Below are 22,545 nucleotides of genomic sequence, written 5' to 3' on the forward strand. Positions count from 1 at the left end.
ACTCTGTCCCTCTGACCTTGGCATAGTGCTCTATGTACTGGTTCTCTACATATTCTGCTCTTTCAGTCCTCAGTATCTTTGCTTATAATATTTGTCCCACTCAGATATCCTCCTCCCTTCTCCTTTTTTTTTGCATTTTCACAGATTCCTAGATGTGACATGGACCATCAAAGTCACCTGGCCCACCTTTGTTGGCTTCACATATTTCATGAAACCTTGCCTGTCTTTTCTGTTTGGTCCATATGTTTCTGTTCTTTAGAAGTTTGCAGACCTTGCCCTAGCCAGTTTGCTCAGTGGATAGAGCATCAGCCTGTGGACTGAAGGGTCCTGGGTTCGATTCTTGTCAAGAGCATATGCTCAGGTTGCGGGCTTGATCCCCAGTAGGGGGTATGCAGGAAGCAGCAGATCAATGATTCTCTCTCATCATTGATGTTTCTATCTCTCTCTCCCTCTCCCTCTCCCTACCTCTCTGAAATCAATAAAAAAATATATATATTTAGAAGTTTTCAGACCTTGTGAGGTTTCAAAGCTGCTATTTTGGAATCCCAAATATTGTTTCCTACAGGGCTACACATGATGGTTTCCTTCATCACTAAAAAATGTTTGTTTGTTCTCTATGTGCCCGGAGCTGTGCTAACTGCTGGGTATATAATGGGAAGCAAACATTGACATCATCCCTGCAATCATGCAGCCTTCTGAGGTTGGTGCATAGTAATTACATATTCGCACACCTGCATACGTGGAGCGAAGGGCCTGGACCTAAACTGGGAGGGTCACCGAGAGCTTCCCAGCAGAAATAACGGTTATCTGAATGGGGTGTTTAGAGAAGGTGGAGAAGCACTGTTCCAGTAGAAGGTGGAGAGAGTGGGCAAGGCAGCAGAAACAGTATATGCAAATGTCCTGTGACAGGTAGGAGCATGGCTATTTCAAGAAACTTGAGAAAAAGTATGGTTAAAGATCAAGAACGAGAGTGGAATCCTAGGGAATAAAGTTGAAAGGGGCTACTGGGATTTGGAATGGATCTGTTTGTGTCAATCAATTTCTGTATTTATATTGATGATATGTTTTGAGTTGATGTAACTAATTGGGCATGTACTGCTCCTGGTGAAGTAAAATGTATTGTTGAAGATCTCTTGATAGAAAGAATTTAAGACTCCTTACTACTTGATTTCTCTAAACTATATACTATTTTTGCTCTAGATAAGTAAAAAGTATTTTGACAGCTAGCAAAATAATTCAGGATGGTAGTAGGAAACATCAGCTTTTCTTGAGCTGTTAGGGTCTTTTGGAACAATCTTTCTTAAAAATTATAACATTCTGTTAGAGATTTAGAATAAGTACTGATGAATATGTTATTTTCCATTCTCTTCAAGGGAACACAATAAGTTGCTTAATTCAGAATATCTGAGATGTCTACTCTTATCTTAGGACACTGCGTTCCTTATTTAGAAGATTGTAAAAACCCAGGGCTACTCTGACCTCGATTAAAAATATTTCATATGACTTAGGCACAGTTGCATTTGTATTGAAATAATAGAGGAAAAAAACAAGCATTAAAAAATGGCTTTATAATCCTACAGTACTTGGATGGTAAACTTTTACAGAGCTGTACAAATAACCTTTATTTTGGGATATAGTTGAGAGCAGGTTTCTATGGTCCTTGTTCCTTATTTTCTATTATATATAAATAATATATATATGTATATATATATAATTAATAGATATAATAAATAAATGATTTTTTTCGTTTAAAAGTTATATATTTTTCATCATGATAAGATCTTGGTATTAAATGTGGTATTTAGTTATTTTAAGTTAAATATTAAATATACTTAATATTTGGGTGCTCTGTTTAAGAATTAAATGTGGTACTTAAAGGTAGTTAATGGGAAAATTAAATTTGTGACCTTAAAATTGAAACTTTGACCAGAAGATAATAGTGCTTCAGCAGTCCCTTCCTTCCTTTCTTTCTTCCTTCCTTCCTTCCTTCCTTCCTTTCTTTTCTTCCTTTCTTTCTTCCTCCCTCCCTTCCTCCCTCCCTTCCTTCCTCCCTCCCTCCCTCCCTCCCTCCCTCCTTTCCTTCCTTCCTTCCTTCCTTCCTTCCTTCCTTCCTTCCTTCCTTCCTTCCTTTCTTCCTTTTCTTTCTTTCTTTCCTTCCTTCCTTCCTTCCTTCCTTCCTTCCTTCCTTCCTTCCTTCCTCCCTCCCTCCCTCCCTCCCTCCCTCCCTCCCTCCCTCCCTCCCTCCTTTCCTTCCTTCCTTCCTTCCTTCCTTCCTTCCTTCCTTCCTTCCTTCCTTCCTTCCTTCCTTTCTTTTCTTCCTTTCTTTCTTCCTCCCTCCTTTCCTTCCTTCCTTCCTTCCTTCCTTCCTTCCTTCCTTCCTTCCTTCCTTCCTTCCTTCCTTCCTTCCTTTCTTCCTTTTCTTTCCTTCCTTCCTTCCTTCCTTCCTTCCTTCCTTCCTTCCTTCCTTCCTCCCTTCCTCCCTTCCTCCCTCCCTCCCTCCCTCCCTCCCTCCCTCCCTCCCTCCCTCCCTCCCTCCCTCCTTTCCTTCCTTCCTTCCTTCCTTCCTTCCTTCCTTCCTTCCTTCCTTCCTTCCTTCCTTCCTTCCTTCCTTCCTTTCTTTCTTTCCCTTTTATCATCTGGATTCTTGTTCATATATTTGTTTAATCAATGCTTTTTAAAAAATATATTTATTAGGGTGACATTGCTTAATAAAATTATATGTTTCAAGTATACAGTTAATTCTATGATACATCATCTGTATATTGCATTGTGTGCCCACCATCCAAAGTCAAATCTTCCATCACCATATATATTATCTGCTTTACCCTTTCCTACACCTCTTCCCTCTGGTAACCACCATACTGTTGTCTGTGTATATGAGTTTTTGTCTAGCCTTTTCTTTTTAACCTGCTCAATGATTATACCTCTTCTCCCCTCCCTCTCTGGATAAGTGGGGGAAGCTATCCAGTAGCTAGATGCTTACCTATGGATCCAGTGCCCTTTCTGCTTGATGGTGTTGCCAAATGACCAGATGAAAACCCTGAATACCTTTGAAATACCCTTGTATGGATCAGGTTGGAAAAGGACATGGCTCTCCCTGCCATCACATTCCTGGGGTCTGCAGGGAGGAGGGGAAAGGCTGACTGTTTAGCCCCTGCCCAGGGCTTTCCTAAGGCATTTCCTATAGTCTCTTCTGAGAATCAGAATCTCCGGTGATTGTAGAGATAAATACTTGGTGTGCTTTGGGAACAACGTGATATATATTGAGTTGACTTTCAAACTGGATCTCTTGACTTTATTTTTGCAGAAATGGCCTTTGTCATATTTTTTAAATATTCTATGTCTTTTAGTCTCAAGACTTCAGAGGCCTCAAGACTTTTCCTGAAAAGTTAACCATGTCTTGCTGTCTCTATATGAACAGTGTTGTGTCTACTGTTTAAAAATGGGTTATGTTACTCTTTTATCTCTTGCCTCCACTTAATTTTTAAGGAGGGCAGTGTAGGGGAGTTGGGTAGAAAGTGTATCCACTGCCTTGATAAGGATGTCAGCCAAAACAGAGATCTGCTCCACCCACATTCCAGCATACCCCCTACCGCGGCTACTCTGTGTGTTACATTTTCATTGCTCTGTGCCATGTGCTTCCAGAGCAGTTTTTTAATCTGTGAACCACTCCAAAGGCCAAGGTTGCCCTGATAGCCAGGATTGCAGCGACATGCAAGGGCTTCCAGAACACGGCCTGCGTGTCTACACAGTTGGCTGTCCTTGGGCGCTCTGTGTATGCTGGTGGGATGTTGTAGACAGACCTTATCAGTACATGTCTCTCTTGCTAGCCAAGTGTTTGTCCACTGACGAAACAAAAGGAGGTTTTATTCTTCTTGAGGGTCTAGGCAGTATGTATTATGCCGGTATACAGTTTCAAATGATCTTGTGGGTAAATGGATATGATTAATATTCTTCTCTCCCCATTTTTTAATGTTATAAAGTAAGCTGGGAATTGGGGCTACTGAACTGGAAATGTGTAATATCCCTTTGTTCAATAGCGTGATGATATGATCTTCCACTCTCTTTTTTACCTCTCAGTGTATGAAGAACACAGGAGACTGGTACTTTGCGATAGCAATTCTTAAGAACAGCTCTGATATTTGGCTTTTACATAATCACAAAAGCTTTTAACTTAGTTTTAAAAGCTATTTAAGTCATGTAGCTTTTCTGGTGACTTGAATTTTTTCTCACATAGGCAGTTTTAGAGAAGTGATACTTTTGGCAAGAGGCACATTAAACTCTGTTAAAGAGTTTAGACTTGGATTAACTTTCTCTTTTTCATAACCTTTAAGGAGAAATAAATAGAAATAAAATGAGACTTTCAACAAAGGCATCCCATTGGTAGTGTAAGGGATTTTTCATAGTTACCAAAAAAATCTAAGAGATGACAGGGACTTACTACCATGGAATATCAAACAAAATAAAACTTTTTATTTTTGTTTAAATTCTTTATTGTTGAAAGTATTATATGTTTCCTTTTTAACCAAAATATAATTTTATTATTTACAGATGAATGTATATTTTGGATAAATGTCAGAATTAAGTAGAATTTTTTGAAAAGTACGGGTTTGAAAACTGTTACATTTTGCTCTCAGCAGGTGTTATTTATTTAAAATGAGTACTTGTTCCTATTCCAGACATTTAAGTTGGCCTAGCTCTTAAATTTATGTGTCTTGATTCTTGGCAACTTATTTTGTTCATATTTGTACTAGCATAGTTTGAAGAACATCCTGGCTTTCTGGGCTGGTTAGAAATCCTTTTCATTTTCCCCGTCTTTACCTCTTGCTCTGTCCTTCCCTCTTCATGAATTTGGCTTAAGCTTCAGAATGTTTGCAATTTTTCATTTACTTAGCCCTTCTGATATAAAAGATAGAGCATGAAAGATAAAAGGCATGCTCCTGTTTACTGTAACAAAACAAGGGGGTGTCAGGAAATGCAGGGAACCCTTTTAGCAGCCACCAGGCCATTCCCAGCCCCCCAGTTTCCTGGTGTGGAATGTGCAGTTGGTGTCTGAGGAAACTGAAACCATAGCTGGTCTTTAGGCTCGGCTCTCCTTGTCCTCTCAAGAGTGGTCATCTTCATGTTGCTTTTGGCAGGAGGACCCTCCAGTGCTCGGTCCAGTCATTAATCACAGCAGCATGGATATGGACAGCATCCTTTAGAGTCCCAACAGGGTGCTCTGAATCTAGCACAGATACAGACACGGAAGGTGCACTCTAAGAGCAATGGCTTACCCAGATGCAATTATGATTCCAAATAGATCTTGGGATCTTAGGGACTCATGTGTATTAACCACAAAATAAGTGAACTGAAATGAAAGCTCAGACAATCACATCTGACTAAAACTCAGAACTGCCACTAATGATTGGCAATATCGACTGGGATTATTAGTATGAAAAATTATATATGAGTTGCTCATTGAGAAGAATTTGACAGGAGATTTCTGTGGGGTAGGCTTGGAAGTGCAAAATTGAATGGGCTTATATTTCATCTATTAAAACACAGTCTCATGGCCACAAGTAATTGCAAGGGAGAAAAGAAAAAGGATTTAGTGAACTTTTAGCAAGTCTGGCAAAACTACCATACTTGAAATAGAGAAATCTTTTCAAAAAGTCTGATTTTCTTTACTGCTTTTATTGTTAGAGTATATCTGGGAATAAATCACCCATGTTACTTGGATTATTTACAGGATTTAAATATGACATAGAAAATTTTTTTTTTAATATATTTTATTGATTTTTTACAGAGAGGAAGGGATAGAGATAGAGAGTCAGAAACATCGATGAGAGAGAAACATCGATCAGCCGCCTCCTGCACATCCCCCACTGGGGATGCGCCCGCAACCCAGGTACATGCCCTTGACCGGAATCGAACCTGGGACCCCTCAGTCCGCAGACCGACGCTCTATCCACTGAGCCAAACTGGTTTCGGCGACATAGAAAATTTAAAATATTGATAAGAGATACAGAACTTTTGAATAGACCAGAGTGGTAGAGAAAGGTCATCTTCTTATAATTAATTTAATTAACATGTAAAATTATATCATTCATAGTGGCTAATGGCTTTAAATGGTCTTTGTCCTCTAGTTTAGACATGGAAGAAAAGAGTGGAAATTGTTGGATAAAGTGACTTTGACATGATACAATCAAGTCTTGGGATAAGAAATCATTCACTTAATGTATAAATAAATTAGATGTTGATCAAAATGTATAAGCAATTTATAATCAGCTCAGCCAATAAGTTTGATGACTTCCTATAATGTTTCTAATATAATATTTTAGCTTATTTTCTTATTTCTACCTACACAGGTAATTAAAATCTACAGTGAAGATGAAACCAGCAGGGCTTTAGAGGTGCCCAGTGACATAACTGCCCGAGATGTTTGCCAGCTGCTGATCCTGAAGTGTCATTACGTTGATGACCACTGCTGGACCCTTTTTGAGCATCTGACTCTCCTAGGTCTAGGTAAGGACACGGAACCATGGTCAGGTCATTGCTTTTCTGTTCCTTATAGTTTTGATCATGTGGCAAAAATTTTCTTCAGATACAGAAAAATAAAAGAAAATAATGAATAATTCTTTATTCTTATTACTTTTGGTATTGGCAGTTGAAAGATGAAAATGGTAGAACAAAATGGACATAAGGATTATAATATTACACGTTCATCACCCTTGTTTTTTAAATAATGATTTATGGGAATTTTAGAGCTAGAACACTGAGTCTAAATTGATGGAGGGATATATTTCATAATAATTTTTAGTAGCACCATTAACATTTTTAAAGACGTTAATAAATAAACTGTTATTTGGATTATTTTTTGAATTGATTATAGGACAGATATGGGGAGTATCCATAGTGGTGGTTCTTTTTATGAGAGCATGCACCCTAAACTTTTCTTGAGGAAATAAGTAATTACTTCACATTTTAAAATCATAAACATACAGAGTAACCTTAAAATTTTTTAAATTGAAAATGCATTATTGTATTGTGCTTCATAGAGAGCTTTTGCTTATTTTTCCAAATCTTTTAATGAGTTATACATTTTTTTCATTCTTCTGCTAGAGTGAGACAGGATTGGCAACAATTTTGTCTCCCCCCTTTTTGTCTCCCCTTTCTTATTTTTGCATATATCAGTGTTAAAAAACATGTTCCCATAATAAGTAGACGAGAAAGAAAGAAGTTATGGCAATGCTGTTCAATGCTTTGAATTCTGCATTAATTTCCTCCGGGCACTGTAACAAATTACTACAAACTAGGTGGCTTAGAACAACTAAATATTAATTCTCTCGCCGTCTGGAGGCCAGGAGTCTGAAATCAGTATTGTGTATTCTTGGACTGAAATGAAGGCATTGTTAGGAGGCACTTCCCCTTCAGCTTCTGGGGGCAGCTGCCATTCCCTGGCTTATGTCTGTATCACTTAGGTCGCCAACTCTGTCATCATCATGTCGCTGTCTCCTCTTCTGTTTTTCAGATCTCCCTTTGCCTCTCTACCATAAGAACAATAGCATTTAGGGGTCTACCCAAATAATCCAGGAGAATGTCCTCAATACTAGTTCCTTAACATAATCAAAGCTGCAAAGTCCTTCTTCTAATTTCATTTTTTTTTTTTTTTTTGCTATGCAAGGTAATTATAGGTTCCAGGGATTAAGGTGTGGAGATTATATATATATATATATATATATATATATATATATATATATATCCTATCTAATAAAAGAGAAACATGGTAATTGGCATACGACTGCTACCCTTCCCATTGGCTAATCAGTGAGATATGCAAATTAACTGCCCGCCAAGATGGCGGCCGGCAGCCAGGCAGCTTGAAACTAACATGAGGCTTGCTTGCTTCAGTGGCTGAGGACTCCAACGTTCCCCGCCTTCCTTGCCGGCCTCTGAGCTTGCAGTTTAAGAAACATTGTAACAAATATAGAAGCTAAACAAAACCCCAGAAACCTGCTTTCAGCGAGCCCGGGATCTCAGAGCTGGAGTTATACATTGTTTCAATTATAGAACTGAAACAAACCAGATACCTTCTTTCAGCAGCAGAGGCCTCAGAGCTGGAGCCAGAGCTAAAGCTGGCCCAGAATAAAAAAGAAAAAGAACAAAAGGAGCAGTTGGGAGCTTCAGTCGGCCTGAAAACAGCCCTCAGCCCCTCACCCAGACTGGCCAGGCACCCCAGTGGGGACCCCCACCCTGATCCAGGACACCCTTCAGGGCAAACCAGCCAGCCCCACCCATGCACCAGGCCTCTATCCTATATAGTAAAAGGGTAATATGCCTCCCAGCACCGGGATCAGCGGAGCCACGAGGCCTCCCAGCACCGGGATCAGCGTGACAGGGGGCAGCGCCCAAACCCCCTGATCACCCTATGGCTCTGTGTGTGACGGGGGCGGAGCCACAACCTCCCTATCCACCCTGCTCTTTTCGTGACAGGGAAAGGCGCCCCAACCCCATGATCAGCCCTGCTCTGTGCCTGATAGGGGGGAGCTCCCCAACCCCCTGATCGCCCTGCGGCTCTGTGTGTGACAGGGTGCGGCGCCTCAACCCCCTGATCGGCCCTGCTCTCTGTGTGACAGGGTGCGGCGCCCCAAACCCCCCCTCCCATGGGCCCTGCTCTGCCGGGGTCCAAACCCCAGCGGGTCCAGGGGTCCCCAAAGGTGTGGACGGAGTCAGCGAAGAAGGAATGTCACGGAGACAGCGTTCAGTTGATCAGCAGCCTAGCCAGGATCTCCAGCCCGGATCTCCAGAGAGGTTCTGCTTCGGATCTCCAGCGAGGTTCTGTAGCCATGTTCCCTCGCTAGGTTCTCCAGCCAGGTTCTGTCCAGGCTCTCCAGTCAGGTTCAGTGTCCAGGTTCCAGTCAGGTTCTCCTGCCAATCTCTGTAGTCAGGTTCAGTCCAGGATCCCTTGCCATGTTCTCCCGCTAGGCTCTGTCTCTAGGCTCCAAGGCCAGTCCCGGTCCAGGATCCTCTGGCATGCTCTCGCCAGCGAAGTTCTTCTGTCTCTAGGCTCCGTGTAGGTTCTGTCTTCTGAATTCTGTCTCCTGAGTTCTGAGTCTTTCTGTCTTGTTACAACTGTATTTATACCAGTTGATTCAATCCTATCAATCTCTATTACAAAGGTTAGGGCGTTTCTTATCTCCATTCCAGGGAGAAAAGATTATGTAGTTTAAGCATGATTGTTCGTAGTTAAAGGGATTAATTACCCGCCTGGCACTTAGTTGAGGGGTTTTATTCCCTCCCTAACTTCAGGGGAAAATCCCTACCTGGGGAAACAACCTTTCTCAGAGAGGAGACCTTGGTTAAAACACATAGTGCCAAGAAGGTGAGCAAACATATTAAGAACAGTATGCCATATATGCCAGGTCCCTTGAAAGAGCAAGCATGGACCGGCTCCCGGCACTGCTCTGTGTGTGACTGGGTAGAGCCATAACCTCCCCATCGGCCCTGCCCTGAGTGTGAGAGTGGCGGTGCCCCAACCCCCTGATCGGCCCTGCTCTGTGGGTGATAGAGGGTGGCGCCCCAACCCCCTGATCCGCCCTGCCCTGAGTGTGACAGGGGGTGGTGCCCCAACTCCCCTATCGGCCCTACTCTGTGAGTGACAGGGGGGAGCTCCTCAACCCCCTGATCGGCCCTGCTCTGTGCATGACAGGGGGGAGCTCCCCAACCCCCTGATTGACCCTGCTCTGTGCGTGACAGGGTACGGAGCCCCAACCCTCTGATGGGCCCTGCTCTGTGCGTCACAGGGGGTGGCGCCGCAACCTCCCCATCGACCCTGCCTTGAGTGTGACAGGAGGCGGTGCCCCAACCCCCCAATCGGCCCTACCCTGAGCGTGCCTGAGGGTGGCATCGCAACCTCCCAATCTGCCCTGCTCTGTGCATGACAGGGGGCAGCTCCCCAACTCCCCAATCGGCCCTGCTCTGAGCCCAACCAGGGGCTGCACTTAGGGATTGGGCCTGCCCTCTGCCACCCGGGAACAGGCCTAAGCCCCAGGTCGTTATCTCCCGAGGGGTCCCAGACTGCGAGTGGGCACAGGCCGGGCTGAGGGACCCCCCTCCCCGCCAAGTGCACAAATTTTTGTGAACCGGGCCTCTAATATATATATATATATATATATATATATATATATATATATATATATATATATTTTTTTTTTTTTGGGGGGGGGGGTGCGGGTGGGAGTTAGACATAAACTCTTTTGCATTATATGTCTAAAATTTTAGTGATAACTCATCAAAGTGATTTTAAATAATCACTTTGTAGTGACAGCTACATTATTTCCTTCCATTTGTTTAAAGAATTGAGAGTTGTATACCTTAGTCATGAGTCATTCACTTTCTTGCAAAGCTAGCTACCAATATATAAAGTGCTGCCTTTGTTTGATGCATAGCGGGTGTTTACCCAAAGTAAGGTTCAGTTCAGAGGAGAGGCTTACCTTTGTGTTATGGAATGGAGTAAAGATGATGCTGGCAGACAGGGCAGGTTCTGCTTTTTAAAGATGCTGGAAAGTGGTTCCCCTAAAACTCCCTGCATTCCCTGGACCCTTCAGGAAGTGTTCGTGGACTTCCGGTTTGAAGACTGTTGTCTTAGGGCATGCCAGGATCTCAGGGAGAAGACAGAGTGGAGCCCATGGGAAAGAAGCTGGTAGTCCGACAGTGTCCACAGTGATTCTGAACCCCAGCCCATCCCGCCGACCACCTCTCCCCAGTCACAGCTGATGGTCCATGAGCTGCAGTATGTCAGCTGATCTTGACAGCTGAGCATGCACCTGCCAGGAACACCTGAATTCTGAAGGCATATACTCCATTGGCCCACGCGATGTAGTCTCACCTTCCCCGGCCAGAAAAAGCTCCGCCTATACTTTCTTCATTGCCACTTGTGACTAATTTAGTTCCATTCATGATAATTCATCTCCTAGAAATAAGGTGTTAACTCTCAATAGGTACCTGCCATCTTCCAAACCATTTCACTTACTTATGCTTGTCGGAACATAGCTCTTAATTAGAATAATACATAATTACAGTATTTTAGACTCTTAAAATTTTCCTTTGGTGAGACTTTAAACACACCTTTTTTTTTTTTTTTTGTATAGTCACTAAAATGTATCCTTAACAAATAGCTTGAAGTAATAAAAATCCTGTAAATCAGCAGTTTTCATTGAGACCAATGCAAGTTATATTAAGGAATAATGCACAAGTCTTTCAATGTAGAGGCTTTAAATGGAATGCTGAGAAGTAATTTGAGCTACATACTAAATTAGGCTTTTAGACATCAAATTGAAATAAATTTCTCCATTACTATATTTCCTGGAAACTACTGAAATAAAATCAAAGGTGTGAGAATATTGTCTCATGGCTTCATCAACCATGCATTAGACCAAAGTTCATGAGAAAGAAATTTAATTCTAGAACTTCCTGTATTCTTTTGTTTTTTACACAGATTATACTTTACAACAGTAAAAAACTTATAGACACTAATGCTACCCAAATACTAATGAATAATTGATTTACCAGCTTCCATTTCTTCCTCTAACAATATAACAGCATAACACTATTGGCCTCCTTCAGCATAAAATGTAAAACCAAGATGTTTATTTACACACATTTAATTTGCATGTGTGTGTCTGTAGATTATAAATACTCTTGCAATATCCCATCCATCTAATAGTGATATTGAGTAACTTTTTCTTCATTTGCATATTAAAATGAATGAAAAGAACTGGAACAGGTTTTTCCCCCTTAAATGTGATATGAAGTGCAGATGCTCTTTGTCAATAGAATGTAGCACTGACACCATCACCTTTAATCTGCTGTGAGTGCTGTTGATATAAAGAACTAAAGCACAAATGATTTGCCAAAATTTTGATGACCAGCTTGTCAGCTCTGTATATTGCTGAGGAGACATCCTTGATCTCTTTGCGATTAAGGTAATGAATTTTCAATAAATAGAATTCCAAAAGAGAGGGGTGGTATCTGTTATTTAAAAAAAAATATTTTCAATGCAAAAATAATTCAGCTCATTGTAAGTACCCGAGAGACAATGTCAAGAAAGAAGTATTATTATCCATAATTTTACAATATTGAGATGATGTTGACTAGTTTTAACATTATCACTAATTATACTGTATATTCACTTTAGTAGATTACTTCTTTTTGTGTATGGGTGTACTACAAAAACATTGAGTATTTTAACATTTTTTTCCCCACTTTATAGATTATAAAAAAACTAGGAACTCTCCCTGACTTCGCTTCCCCTGTTGCTTTCCTCAGAGAATTTATCAAATATCTATTGACTGTTTTATACCAAGCACATTCTGTGTGTGGATCCTGGGGACATCATATTTAAAAAAAATAGACAAAAAGCACTGCTTTTGTGAGTTTTCATTTGAGCAGAGAGAAAGATGACTAAAATGTGTGGTCTCTTAGGTGATGATGAGCACTGGGGAGAAGAGGAAGGCAGGGGGAAGAGGGACAGTAGGAAGCGAGATGGAGGGGAGATGCACTTTAAACAAAGGCACCAGGGAGGGCCTCTCTGACAGTGAGACATTTGAGTAGAGACCGAAGGCAGACAGCAGCTGGCCTTGCAGTTAAATGGAAGACAATATTTCTAGACAGAGGGAACAGCAAGTGGAAAGGCCTGGACCAGGCAATGCTCTCATGTGCAGGAAGCAGCCAAGTGGTGGGTGTATCTGGAGTGGAGTCAGTGATATGGGAAGTAATGGGAGGAGGAGTTCATGGAGCTGCCATGGCGCACGTCAATTCATTGAGGTCTCAGAGGGCTTGCAGGGGACTTGACTTGCACTGAGTGAGAGGACAAGAATTGGAGGTCTGAGTCAGAGAGCAGGGTGATCTGATTTGGTTTTTACAGTATACTACTAAGGAGGCCAGGAGACAAGTTTTGACCTTTTGGAGACTGAGCAACTTAGTTTTGCATTTACATCAAACTCCCTGTGGCTTCCTGGATTGGTCTTTGCCCATCTCTCATTTCTGCTAGTTGTACAGGCTCCACTGTGCCATTTTCGCATGGTGATCGGCATACTTACGGGGTTTAGTGTTTGCAAGGTCCTGAAGCCTTATGGGCAAGAGCATTTTGACTTATGGGATGAGGAGTATTGAGGGTTTTCTGCACTTAAGTTCACTTTAATGTCAGAGATAAGCTTGGGAAAGTTTTAGAAACATTCTGTAAGTAACTGTTGCTTCTGATCCCTCAAAGCACACTTCAAATTATTAAAGTTAGAAAGACATTCAAAATATATACTGGTATATTTATGGATTCTAGAGTCTGTTTTCAGAGTCTTTTCTGTGGCAAAGGAAAACTCAATATTCTTAGTATTTTTTTTTTTTAAAGAAGGGCCTTCTTTTTTTTAAAATATATTTCTTTATTGATTTCAGAGAGAAAGGGAGAAGGAGAGAGAGAGCTAGAAACATCAATGATGAGAGAGAATCATTGATCGGCTGCCTCCTGCACACCCCCTCCTGGGGATCGAGCCCACAACCCAGGCATGTGCCCTTGACCGGAATCAAACCTGGGACCCTTCAGTTCACAGGCTGATGCTCTATCCACTGAGCCAGACCGGCTAGGGCAATATTCTTAGTATTTTTGATGTGAATGTATATGTGTGATAGCTACTGTTAATGGGTATCTTCTACATGCAAGGTACCGAGTGAGAGGTTTTACATTAATTTTGATAGATGCGGCTAATACTTCATCTCATAGCAACCCTGCAAGATATGTTTTTTTAATATTCATTATACCCATTTTGCTTATAATAATACAGTGACTGAATGATGAAATACCTTGCCTAGAGTCAAATATGATACAAATCTAAGTTCTGTCAGATTCTAAAGTGTATGCGTTTCCATGGAAGCATGTTGGTTTCTCCTCACTCCAAAAGGTCAGGCAAATGTTCCTGGGACTCCATGGTTAGTTTGTCTCTGTCACACTCTCCATCTGTGTCTCTCATGGGTACTATAAATATAAGTAGAAAATTCAAAATTTTGAACCCTCCCGAACATTTTCAGATAAATCTTCCATACAGAGGTAGTATTGAAACCATTGGGATCAAACCTGAAGCACCAATCAGAAAGACTGTAAGCACCCCTATGTTCATAGCAGTGCAATTTACAATAGCTAAGATCTGGAAACAGCCCAAGTGCCCGGCAGTAGATGAGTGGATAAAAAAAGCTTTGGTACATTTATACCATGGAATACTATGCAACAGTAAAAAAGAAGAATCTCTTACCCTTTGAGACAGCATGGAGGGACCTGGACAGTATCATGCCAAGTGAAATAAGTCAGTCAGAGAAAGACAAGAATCACATGATCACAATCATATGTGGAATCTAAGTAATAAAACAAACCGATGAATAGAGTGGATCCAGAGATATGGAAGCATGGAACAGAATGCATGATCTCGGAGGGAAGGTGGGGAGGGTAGGTGGGTGGGAGGTAATCAACCAAAAACCTTGTATGCATATATGCATAACCCATGGTTACAGACAATAGGATGCTGAAAGCCTGGGGTGGGGGTGGGCTGGAGGGAGTCAATGGGGAAAAAAAGGGGACATGTGAAATGCTTTCACAATAAAGATTTATAAAAAGAGAGAGAGAGAGAGAGAGAGAGAGAGAGAGAGAGAGAGAGAGAGAAACCATTGGGATCAAAGTGATCCAACTTGGTTGACTTGATATCAGCTATTAATGTATTGACTGAGTCAGAGGATCACCTTGGAAATGACTTGTCCTTGAATTTATACACAACCCGAATGGTGATATGCTATTTGGAGCTTTGAATACAATATGAGTAGTTCATAGCCTCTGCCCATAATTATTAATAAATACTGCTGAGAATTTAAATAGGCAGGACTAAATCACCGAAGGCAGCTAAACATCCTGATTTTGTTATGAATTGCTGATGTGCCTGATTTTGGATCATGCTGGGATGAGTTTATAGTTGTCTACACATTTTTAGAGGCATTGAGTTTAAAATATCAGCGTATCAACAAATATTTCCCCTCTCCTGTGTTTTGTAATGGGCGTGTTTGCCTTCACAGCCACTGGATGTCACTATAGTCCCCCAGATGGAGTCCCCAGCTTTTACAATCATCGCTAAGAGGATGGTGGGGAGGAAAACTCCAGTTTTCAGTCCTCAGGAACTTAATGGGGTCCATGTTTGTCTTGCTCCCGTTCTGATTCCTAATTGAAGCCATGGTATGAAGCAGTGGCAATTAACACAATACCTCAAGCGCATACCTCTAGACTCCTCGGGAAGAGGAATTAATTGTATTTCAGTGTCCTTGCTAGGGACAGCTGAGAGTTCCATGATGAATTTCATTGTGGAGTGGCTTTAATAAGCAAGATGAATGACTGGAGGCTTTTAATGATACCATTTTTATGTGTGCAGCTAGACCCACGCGGTCTCTTTAAGACAGAAGCGCTGCACAGGGGCAGCGGGGGAGCCCGGCACAGCCACCTGCTTTGAAGCTGCTCCTTCACTTCTTTCTTTCTTACAAAAGCAGCTCAAGAGTTTTGTTCCGTTGTGTGGAGCTGCTGTGCAGTTGTTCTTTCTGTGCTGTTTGGAATCTACCAGCCATCAGCCTGTGACTACCCTCATCACCAGCAGAAGTACCCGTGAGGCCTTCAGGACACATGGCCCCGTGCCTCCCTCTCTGCTGAGACTTTGGAGCCCTGCCCCGAGCTCTGGGAGACACGGTGTCCTGATAGCACCCTAAGGTTAGAGATGGAAAATATGACACTAGCAAAGAGTGCTCGTCGCTAAATCTGCCTCCTGGTCCAGATGTTTTTTTTTTCTCACTCTCATAGCCTGAGTTCAGATCTCACGGTCTGCCTCCTGTTATCCTTTTTACAGACCTCCCTCTTGCCACTGCTTATTCCACTTACCCATCTGCATGCAGGCCCGGTTCTCCTTGCATTAGGTTCAAGGTCCTTTGCAGGGCTTCTGTGCCCTGACTGCGCCTCCTGTCCCCAGCCTTCGGTCTCGCCCTCCCTTTCTCCCGTTTATTTATTAAAGAACTGCCTATAGTTGCTGCATATGCTATGGTTACTGCTCCTTGATTTGCTTGCTCATGCTGTTGAGATTCTCAGAAAGTCTTTGTTGCCCATCTTTACCTGGCTAATGGCTGTTTATCTTCCTGGGCTTACTTGAAATTTTATATAAAAATATCAATAAAGTATAACCCTTAGCCTTTTCCTAAAAATACGTAAGAAGACAAGGTAAGAAGAAAACCCTCAGCTGTCCAAGCTTACTGACAGCTAACCTAGTGCTGCCATCTAGGGCACTGGCTCTCAACCTCTGGCCCTTTAAATACAGCTCCTCATGTTGTGACCCAACCACAAAATTATCTTCGTTGCTACTTCATAACTGTAATGTTGCTACTGTTATGAATCGTAATGTAAATATCTGATATGCAGGATGGTCTTAGGCGACCCCTGTGAAAGGGTCGTTCGACCGCCAAAGGGGTCGCGACCCACAGGTTGAGAACCGCTGCTCTAGGGAGAGGAGAGAGAGAAAAGCAGTGGGAGGCATTCCACGCTCAGATTCCTGAAGCAGAGTGGCCCTTTCCTTATGACAGTGGGTAGGAAGACACATCTGCTTCTTCCATGTGCCCAGCCCCTGGGCACAGGCTTTTGCTGCTCAGAAGCTGTTCCTTGAGGCAATCAGGATACTTGCTGGCACTGACCCTTCTCATACAGCCCTTAGGGAATTGCAAATCCCTCATCTAACAGAGTGGTGCGGAAAGCACTAGGCGCGGCAGTGATGAGTGGCCTCCTGGGAACGGTGCTTCCACAGGTACACGCTATTGATGGGCGTGGGAACAAGAAATTTGGACAAGAAATACATATCATTAGGCTGCTCAAGCAGGATTATCTATTCATTTATTTTTAATGATTCTTTATTGTTGAAAATATTACATATGCCCCCTTTTCCCCCCATTGACCCCCTCCAGCCTGCCTCTGCCCCCCCACCCAAACCCCGGCCTTCGCCACCCTATTGTCTGTGTCCATGGGTTATGCATATATGCATAGAAGGTCTTTGGTTGATTTCCACCCACGCACGCTCCCCCGCCTTCCCTCTGAGATTCCAAAATTAGAAAAATAAAATCTAGTGCTATAATAATAGGGGAATGTTATAAACTTTGGAAACCAATAGGATGTAAATTATGCAGCTTCTGCTTATCTTTTTGGAGTTCTTTCTTTTGATGACTGATATGGGCTCATGTAAAATTATAGTGATGATGATTGAACAAAAATACATATTTGTACCAAATGTAGGAATTGTGTATGTGTATATATATATATATATATATATATATATATATATATATATATATTTATATACATATATGTTTACATGTATACAGTGTTTTCCAAATTTTGTGCAAAACATATACACAGCTATATATATGTGTATATATTTACCAGAGAAAAAGCCAGAGGAATATACTGAAATGTTAACTGCTTATTCCTGATTGACAGATTTACAGATGGGTTATGATTATCAGCTCTCTGTGTTTTTAAAATTTTCTGCAATGGAAATGTATTGTTGTAGTAATCAGGGAAAAGGGGATAAACACAATTTTAAAAACCTCTTGAAGAGATTTTTAAAGACTTAGACATCTCCCGGAAGTCCAAGTTGGGGCAAGTACCCACCTTCTGTGCTGCTATAACACTTTTGCAACTATCTTCACAGTGCTCATATTATTGCAACGAGACAGTAATTCCGTGAGAGCTGGAACTCTGTGTATACATACAGGTTTGTAACCCAGGATTTAGGACAACTAAACGGCTTTTGGACTAAGCTGTACTAAACTGGAAGGTATTTATATCAAACAGTTCAAAGGATGGATTATAACGTATACAGAAGGCAGAGACTTGGAAAAGAAACCAACATGCCGTGCCCACATGGAAATGTACTCTGAGTTTTTAAAGCATGCGTTAGGTGACTTGGAATTCATAGGAGCCGTTTCTTAACTGTTCAGTTATTAGCAGGCAGCTTGAGATTACGTATATGCGAACACTGTGGGAAGAGAAGGCTTTCTATGAATACAAGTTGTGATCGTTGGGCCTGAGTTAATATGAGGACTATTTCGATTTGCTGAGGAATTAGCCACAGGCCTTTATACCCATCAAGCTGAAGTGTCAAGATCGTTCTCCCCTTGGACTTGGGGAGCTGAATTTGGCGTGGCGATTTTCCAGGGGACCTTGTTGGTACTAAGCAGTTTTCTTAGGTTAAGGAACCTTTTAGAAACCGAGCCCTGTTTTATTCTTTGCTCCTCCAGTTTTTGTTTTGCTTGGTCAGAAGCTGTTCATTTTTATCTGAAAATAAGATTGACAAAATGTGTGTAGTTTCTACCTCGCACAGAGAGAAGTACAAGGACCATTTGTCTCCTGGAGTTTCCTGTAACAAAGGTATACAGAGAATTGTTTTCTGGGTGAATTAGAGGTAAAAGCCACTCTTGTTTCTTCTCTTATCAAGTGAGGAGAAGAGTAGGGACTCGGGTTTCTATTTGAGCCCCACGCAGTACTTTCAGTGGATTCAGCGAAGAAATCCCGGCAGAAGGTCACAGGTGAACACTTTCCATTCTGGGAGGATTGAGGTTTTTTTTAAAGGACTTTCAAGTTAAATAAACTGTTCAGAAGGAACTTCTTTCGTTTCCTTTTTTTTTTTTTTTTTTATAAAGAAAACCTTTCTGAAAATTAAATAGGAAACAGTTATATGTAGTTATCATTATTTGTTAGTTTCATTTTGCTACCATAATACTACACTGATCTATTAGAAACAAAAATTACATTTAAAGCAATATGAAGTTTTTGGTTTTGTTGTAAAAAATATTTTTTTTTACTCTTTTGGAGACTTTCTTTCCTTTTCTTCCTCCTTTTTGGTTGTGGCTGTGTTGAAGTGATTTAAGAGGGCCTCTCTCCGGTTTTCTTTTTCCAACATAGGAGTGGCATTTGATCCTTGTAATTCACTTTCCAATGCCTGAGAAATACTTCTCTTAAATTAAAAACGTTAGAAAATATAGCTATATCTTTAAAGTTTTAATAAGTTATTTTAAAGTAGTATTTTAGATGGATTTATGAAGCTTTAAACATAAGATATTTAAAATAATCATGGTGAATTTATGTGAAAGTTGCCTGGAGTCGCTTTTCAAATAGTTACTCAAAAAGTATCTGAGTTCATTCTGGGTGATAGTTTCTAATGTCATTGTTTTGAAATGTTGCAACAAGGAGCCCCCTGTTTAAATAATTATTTGTTTTATTTAGATGTTTTAAAATATATTACAAATTACTAGGATTTCTTGGTTATAATCTGCTTGGTTTTTGAATGGGGCTAAAGAAGACTAAAGAGAAAGTGTATTGTAAGCCCTCTAGACTGGTATTTTGTTTTGTTTTGTTTTGTTTTGTTTTCCTTCTTTTTCTTAGGTCTTGGTGATGATGTCTTATGCCTAGGCTCAGGGAAAACAAAGCTGGCCTTCTGTAAATCTTTGCCTCCCAAAGGCATATTTCTCTTCCTCTCAAAGTAATCCATTTAGGCATCCTGTATCTTCATGGTGAACTTTTTCCCTATTAAGGTCTGTATTTAGTTGGATATTTGCCTCTAAAAAAAAAAGCCCCACTAATTTTTTGTAAGATGTGATTACCTGATTATCAATTATGTCTCTTCGGGTTATTTGAATTATTGTAGCATTAATTATTTAACATAATGAGACTTGGTTGGGGGGATGGAATATGCTAGTGTATCCAAATTGGGATGGAGATACATAAACTTAAAAAGATTTTTTTTAATATAATATAATTTTTAAAAAGCCAGATTCTGTAATAAGGAAGTTTTAACTCCATTACCAGATGCATATATGAGGGAAGAACCTGTAGCTGCATTTTATTTGGACTTTATTTGCTTTTTTATACGTTATCTGAATTGTCAGTGAAATAGTATCAAGAGCCCAGCCAGTGTTGCTCAGTGGTTGAGTGTAAACCTATAAACCAGGAAGTCACCGTTCAATTCCTGGTCAGGGCACATGCCCTGGTTGTGGGCGCAATTCCCAGTGTGGGGCGCGCGGAAGGCAGCTGATCAATGATTCTCTCTCATCATTGATGTCTCTCTCTCTCTCTCTCTCTCTCTCTCCCTCTCTCTCCTTCCCCTTCCTCTCTGAAATAAATAAAAATACATTTTTTAAAAATGGTATCAAGAAGTTTATTTAAGGGATTGGAAAGTATGTCTTTTGCTTTCTTACATACGGTAGTACTTGCTAGCTTTATTTGAAGAAATTTTTCTTCTGAAGATTACCAGCAGGTTTTCCTGATGCTAGTACTTGCATTATTTAAACATGTGGTATTATACTTCTGTGAAATTTTCTGTAGATTTCATATCCCTTATCTTTCCTGTCTGATTGACATGCTGGGCTTTATTTGCAGTCAGCAAAGCCCTGGCTAGACTGCCGCTTCTTTGGTGAGCCCATGTATTTTCCTCATTCTTCTTTTGTTACATGTTTGCTGTAGCTCTTAAAAGCACTTGGATTTCCTACTCTTGTTGTTTTCTTGTCTTTTTTTGATGCTTCCCAGATTAAAATGATTTGTGTTACTTTTATGTACAGCTAAGACTGATATAATTGGAAATATTGCCCATTATTTTCTTTCCTCTTCCATTCAAAATGTGGTTGTTTATTTTCACTTAATTAGTAAATATGTATTGAACACGTTTCTTTTTTGGGGGGGGGGCACATTTCAAAATAAAATAATTGGAGGTAATTGAAACATGAGAACCACAGGAACATGAGAGTGATTTTAGATGAAAAAATAGAAGGAATGAGCAGGATATAAACAGACTCAGTAGACGTGATTGAGGTTTCCCTTAGGTGGCAGCTCGAGTGATGGCAGAGATAACTCTGTGCAAAGAGTGTTGACTTGGGGCCAGACATGTGATGCCATTCGAATTCTGAGATTTGCTATTCTGAACTTCAGTTTCATTTTCTATAAAACTGAGATATAACTTGCTCATTAGATTATTGTACTAGTGTCCTAAGGCTTCTGTAACAAATTACCAAAAACCTAGTGGCTTAAAGCAACAGAAATGTAATCTTTAGGAATTCTGGAAGTGAAGCCTACAGTTAATTTCACTGGCCTGAAACCAAGGTGTTGGCAGGGCCATCCTGTTTCTGGGGGTGTTAAGGGGAACCCATTCCTGTCTCTTTCAGCTGTTGGTGACTGTCATCATTCCTTTGCTTGTGGCCACATCACCTGAGTCTCTACCTCTGTGGTCATGTGCCCTTTCCTCTTTTCTGTCAAATCTCTTCCTGCCTCTCTCTAATAAGGATTTTTGTGTTAGGATTTTGGGCCATCCTGGATAATCTAGGATATTGTCCTCATCTCAATATCTTTAAGATAATGACATTTCTAAAGGCTTTGCTATACAAGATAACATTTACAGGTTCCAGATATTCAGAACTATTTTGGGGCAGTATTCAGCCTACTGCAGATATTATAAGAATTAAATACAATAATGAAAAAGGCCTCAGAATGAGATTTGTAGATATATAACTTCCTTTATTTCTATAATTGAATACATTTTTGACCTTCTGTCTCCTGTCTTCTTAAGAGCAGACAGTTTAATCTTTATTTGTTTGCTTTATGGATTGTTCTCAGTCTTGTTGGGGTAAATAATAAATTCAGGTTCTAGAAAGGAGTTACATACAAGTTTAAAATATTCTCAGTTGAAGAATTAGACCTACTTTTACTCCTCCAACACTCTGGTTGGGCATTTGAGTCCCAGGAGGGGTATTTGTTTAACTCTAGCCCAAATCTTGTCCAACTCTTCATGTTCTGAACACTCTTGTTCCTCTCAAGCGTATTGACTGTGCCATAAAGCCCCTTAAGTTCATGGTTTTCTCTTGTCCCTTCCATGCTCCTTCTGGGGCACTTGGTGCCACTGCAATGCTCTTTCCCCATATTGGGGTTCTATGGACTCATCTGTCTCAATATTAGACTCTGCTGTTGCTTCTTTACCGTGCTAGATGCCGGGCTTCTACTTGAGGCTAGAAGTCTCATGGGCTACAGTGTGGGTTGGACCACACAAAAACGCATCTGGTGTACATCACCATCAACTCCTCACCCTGGGGTTCTAGTTCTGGAAGGGGATAGGATACAGCGTCATTTGGGACCTACACCATCTGCCTACTATCTAGCTCTCTCTCAGTCTCCACTCCACCCTTTCCTCCACTAACCCCTTAACTCTAGCTCCTTCCCCAGAGGACAGAGGGTGGATTCCTTTAAGTGGCAATGGAGGATTGGGTAAGCATGATTCTCCCCAAGCAGTTATCTCTCAAAGATTGATAAAGTCTATTTTGAAGTACAAAAGAAAAGAAAATGCATCATTTTATCATTTCCCTCTCTGAGTAGTATATCCTGTAAGGGGAACACATGTGCTTTACTTAGTGTTAAAGAGAAGCAATGGGTATAAAGAAACAAACAAGCAACTATCTGGCTTAAAA

General features: G+C 40.9%; 1 protein-coding gene across 2 annotated transcripts in view; it reads left to right on the plus strand.

The window, feature by feature from the left end:
• GRB14 (growth factor receptor bound protein 14) overlaps positions 1–22,545 on the plus strand; it is a 107,702-nt gene that overhangs the window by 56,408 nt on the left and 28,749 nt on the right. For both annotated transcript variants that reach the window (XM_059704254.1, XM_059704255.1), the window contains one exon: positions 6,351–6,507. In XM_059704254.1, the coding sequence (XP_059560237.1) occupies positions 6,351–6,507 (157 nt within the window). The remainder of the gene's footprint in view (positions 1–6,350; positions 6,508–22,545) is intronic.

The sequence above is a fragment of the Myotis daubentonii genome, chromosome 7 (assembly GCF_963259705.1).
Source record: "Myotis daubentonii chromosome 7, mMyoDau2.1, whole genome shotgun sequence".
In the NCBI taxonomy this organism is placed as follows: domain Eukaryota; kingdom Metazoa; phylum Chordata; class Mammalia; order Chiroptera; family Vespertilionidae; genus Myotis; species Myotis daubentonii.